General features: G+C 48.5%; 2 protein-coding genes across 2 annotated transcripts in view; one reads left to right on the top strand and one right to left on the bottom strand.

Annotated features, from left to right (window-relative positions):
• GFM1 (G elongation factor, mitochondrial 1) overlaps positions 1 to 754 on the top strand; it is a gene marked incomplete at its 5' end in the record, with an annotated part of 9,501 nt that extends 8,747 nt beyond the window's left edge. The window contains 2 exons of the mRNA XM_010141636.1: positions 1 to 108; positions 668 to 754. The exon at positions 1 to 108 is cut by the window's left edge and continues 4 nt beyond it. Of these exons, the coding sequence (XP_010139938.1) occupies positions 1 to 108; positions 668 to 754 (195 nt within the window). The remainder of the gene's footprint in view (positions 109 to 667) is intronic.
• Positions 755 to 976: 222 nt separating this feature from the next.
• LXN (latexin) lies at positions 977 to 4,017 on the bottom strand (the record flags this gene model as incomplete). The annotated part of the gene is made up of 5 exons (XM_010141634.1): positions 977 to 1,072; positions 1,870 to 1,932; positions 3,015 to 3,151; positions 3,239 to 3,413; positions 3,955 to 4,017. Coding segments are annotated over 5 exons (534 nt in total), but the record flags the coding sequence as incomplete, so codon positions are not given.
• Between the last annotated feature and the right edge of the window lie 634 nt (positions 4,018 to 4,651).

Below are 4,651 nucleotides of genomic sequence, written 5' to 3'. Positions count from 1 at the left end.
AACCGCTTTACAAGGGAAGATCCCACTTTTCGAATCCATTTTGATGATGAGAGCAAAGAGACCGTTGTTTCAGGAATGGGAGAGCTGCACCTGGAGATCTATGCCCAGGTAACTTGCAAAGCAGATTTTGGGCTCAAATCCACAGGATTCCGCACTACGCTTTGCTTTAGCAGCCTTTGCTTCTATTTTACCGTTAGCATTTCCTGCAGGAGAGATAAATACTCTGTTCCTGTGTTGTTCCTTAATAAGAGACGATGCAGGTAGGAGGAGTACTGCATACCGTGATTTATTTGTTTCATTCAGGTTAATGTCTATATTTTTAGTGTAACACAATAGATACCTCTGAAATGTTGGCAAAATGAAGAAAAGAGGGGTTTTGTCTTGAAAACTTGAGTAAAATAATTAACGCTGTTCCCTTTTCCTGTATCTATAGCTACAGCCCCTTAGCAAGGGTGACGCAGAATGACAGTGAATAATTTCTAACATTTAAAAAACACCAACAAAACGCCTCCTACCGAGACCCCCAAATCAATCCAACCCCAAACCAAAAGAAACCGGTTAACCCTGATTACGCTTCCCATTTCAGAAAAACCTGTAAGAAATGAATTTCCAAGGTATTGTTCCTGTAGAACAACTCAGTGTTTCATTCTGCTGGTTTTTTCTGCAGCGAATGGAGAGAGAATATGGTTGTCCTTGCACCATGGGAAAGCCCAAAGTCGCCTTCAGGGAGAACATCTCCGCCCCCGTGCCGTAAGTCTGCTTTCTGGCAACAGTTGTTTTGAATTTCAGTTGATGCAGAATTTGATGATGTAGCAGAGAAAGTGCCTTTTAGATTATCAGATCAAAGCATGACGTGCAGGAAAAGTTTGAGAAAGGACTTTTTCCTGTACCCTGATATATCCACCCTCATCAACTCCTCTGCCCGCCCTTGGAAGACTTAGTGTAGCTTTTGAGCTTCCTCCACTGTGGTTTCCCGTTATTCCGTCACTGGTCGTGGCTGACGGCTGTCCTGTGTCACCTGAACGCCGTGCTGTGGGTGCCAGAGAACGGTCATTTGCCAGGGAATGATCTCCTGTGGGCAGAAAGCCAAGCTGTAGAAAGTTTGGTGTTTTGGGACACCCGCCCTTCACTGAGCAGAGCACAATGAAGAACCGATGCTTTTGTTTTGCAATTAGTTGGCTGTGACTTCTCAGGAATTTTTCTGCATGGAGAACTTGGGAACTAAGAGCACTTTAGATGCCCCAACTGTGAGTAGGCAGGGAGCTGGAAGTGGAGGCGAGATCTCTGATGGTTCAGGGGATGATTTATCAGAGGAGGTTTCACAATTCAGAATTTCTCTTAGGAATTTTCTGCGTTTTTCTCATGAAAACACTTGCTCAGATCACAAAGTTAGGATGGAGAATAGCGCACAATGTAAACACTGTCCTGGGAACCAAAGGTTCTGCTGCTTTCTCCTCAGAGCTCCTGGGCGGATGGTGCCCCTGCGTACTGGGCCACCACTGCTGTCCTCCAGCTCCAGCTGGAACATGGCAAAGCAGCCCAGGATGCTGCAGCTGCCTCTTCCCTTCATCCCTGGCCCGTTGGTATCTCCTGAGAGGAGAGAGCTGTGAAGGACCAGTGTATTGGACCACTGCCACTCCAAGAGGGGCCCAGAAACAGCTGGAAACGACTGTCTGCTGCTGGAGACTCTTGTCTCCCGCCTGCAGAGGGGCAGAAGCCAGTGCCGCTGACACAGCCCTGAGCTCAGCCTGTCTGCTCACTGACCTGCGGGCACCAGGTCCATGACCACCAGCTGTGTGTCCCAGCTGGAGGTCACACAGTTGGCAGCGTTAGGACAAAAAAAAGGCTTTTTCGGAGTACAGACTTTACCTGGGTCACCATTTCGTGAAGGAGAATCGTGTAGTCAAATTCAAGGTACTCATCACTTCTTTTCTGGAAAGACAAGACGGAAAGGGATGAGTTGGGGGTTTCCCCTTGCCTTAAAAGAAGTGAATCAGTTCTCTTTGGTTACCATAAAAACTCTGATACATCTCGGATGAAAATGGCAGCTCATGTTAACAGACAAAGCAGGTGGAGCTTAGTCACTAGAACAAACCAAAAAGACACCGGTTTGATTTTCTGTGAACTCCAGCATGACATCTGAGAGGCTGAGACTTAAACCTGTGCTAATTCCTCCCTTAAAGCAGCTCGATATATCTCAGCGTCAGGAACGTGGCTGGGAACACCTGAGTGTATAAAGTGTCGGTTTAGCCCACATAATCCTAAATTAAATTGTCTGTCGATTAAGACTTGGAGGGAGCTCCTGGGGCCATACAGTGGGTAACAAGTTACCAGCGATTGTGCGAGCGGCAGAATATCCGCTGGCCCTTGGCATGTACTTCTTATGTATCTGTTCTTTAGCGAAAAGAAAAAGAACAGGAGTTCTAAAGAGAGAGGGCAGTGGGTTTAGTTTAATCATTTTCTGCCTGCCTATCTTGGAATTCCTCTGGTGTGTTAAAGAACCGAGACAAACTGGGAGTATCTGTGGGATTCTCTTGGTTTAAACCCCAGAGCAAACCCTTTGCTCTGACAGGAACTCTTCTGGGAGCAAGTTGTTTGATGAGATAAGCCTGTTCCAGGCAGAAGTCCGAAAGGCCTGTTGCTCGTGGCCACTAATGACCTGATAAATTTGCAGTGAGGTTTGCCAGTCCTTTTTATTTCTTAGCTTAGGGCAGCCCCTTATCTGCTCAAGGTAAACCCATCGCGGGTAACCACTCAAATAGCAGAAACAGAAAATACTTGGTCCTGAAGTATTCTGTTCCCTTTCTGCCTTGTGACATGTCTTCCTGAGCTCACAGTTTGCTAGAGGAAAGGGGTGGGTGGAACACAACCTGAACACTGGCTTAAAAATGAGCTGCACCAAGAAATCCAGACACAGTTGGGGTTTCTTGCTCAGTAACAGTTTCAGCTGTACGTGCCACAACGGCTGAGCTCCTCAATGCTGCTGTTCTTGCAGGGCATTGGTGGTAACGTACCACTTGCTTCACGTGTTTAATCTGGGCAAGTTGGAACATGGTGTTTTCAGTGGAGTTCTGCCATATCACGTAGCCAGAGGCGACCCACGCTAGCAAGTGGATGGGCTTCATTTCCGGGGGCATGTTGCCGTGGCTGTCTGGCAGACACAATAAATAACACGTGTAAAGCAAGATTCACTCTGAACCTGATCAGCTCCCTTCCAGCCCAAAGCCCTTCTTCGTACCTGGTATGTTTTCTGCCACGAGCTCTTCCTCCAGGCTCTTGATTCGGCTGTAGAATATGTTATCTGCCTCATCCGTGTTCTTAAGCTCTCCTTCCAGTGTGAATTGCACGTCTGGAGCGACGTTCTTGTTGCCCAGATGGTAAAGAACCTCCGCAGTGCAGTTAACGGTGCTGTCCTGGTAGAGAAGCAAAGACGTGTGTTAACATCTGGTTAGATACAGGTATAACAGTGGCAATCTGCACTTGTAAAGGTGGGCGTTCTCTTGCCGTTTGCGCTGAGTCTGGCCCACAGGGATTTGTGTGATTCTTTCGGACAAGGCTGAATTCACAGTCCACCCCGTGAGGGCAGCGATACAAAGGGCAGTGTTTGTGGTGCAGAACGTCACTTGTGCTGTTCGCTTCGAGTAATGGGTTCAAATAACTTCAGCTTGAGATCGAATGACATTGAAAAGTCCTTGTCATCCCTCAAGCGTTTTCTTGTCACAGTGGTAGGTACCCGACGTTCACGGTTTTTCTGGTGTAAAAATGGGAGTTTCCTTTTGGTGAAATTGAGCCTTTTTGTAGCCTGATTTGCAGTTCAGACAGATGTGAAACACAATACCGAGTATTTTGAACTGGTGTGTCCACTGGCCTCAGCCTGAAGCAGCAGAAAGTGATGGCTTTCTACGACACATCAGTAGTGCCCAGAACGTGTTAATTCAATAAATCTGAACTCACTTGGTCAAGGACGTCCTCTAACACCACTTTCAGGTGGTACTTTCGCCCAATGCCACCGATGTCCTAAATAGGGAAGACAGTGAGAACATTTATTGTGTGAAACGCTGAGTGACTTTGCGCTGTGGAGGAGGTTCTGGTGGCTGTGAGACGCGCTGCAGCAGTGCCATTCTCCACAGGGCCCCCTCAGAGCTAGGGGGGTCTCTGGTTTCTTCCTGCCGTGTTACAATTGCTGAGTTAACCTGCAGCTAGGAGTGGGTTAGTCCATGCCTGGCCTGGTATACTAATAACTGCCATATTTGGGCTCCCCGTGTGATTATGTGCAATAGTGTGCTGCTTGGTTAAATACTGAGGTCAGATTCTTCAGTGGGTTCCTCACATTGAGTCCATCTTGCACTGCGTTGTGAATTGTATCGTGTCATGTATTTTCTGGGTATCACAGAATCGTTTGGGCTGGAAAAGCCCTTTCAGCTCCTCGAGTCCCCCCGTTCCCCAGCACTGCCAGGTCCCCACTGACCCCTGTCCCTCAGCAGCACCTCCGCATGGCTGTGAAACCCCTCCAGGGATGGGGACTACACCGCTGCCCTGGGCAGACTGGGACACGCCTCCTTTGCTCCGGGCTCAGCACCCCCGGTCCCTCAGACGCTCCTCAGCGCCCTGAGCGACAGCCCCTGCCCCAGCGCCGCTGCTCTCCATACCT

Source organism: Buceros rhinoceros, unplaced genomic scaffold, assembly GCF_000710305.1.
Source record: "Buceros rhinoceros silvestris isolate BGI_N320 unplaced genomic scaffold, ASM71030v1 scaffold30018, whole genome shotgun sequence".
Lineage (NCBI taxonomy): Eukaryota > Metazoa > Chordata > Aves > Bucerotiformes > Bucerotidae > Buceros > Buceros rhinoceros.
This window is presented reverse-complemented; position numbering and strand designations above follow the sequence as displayed.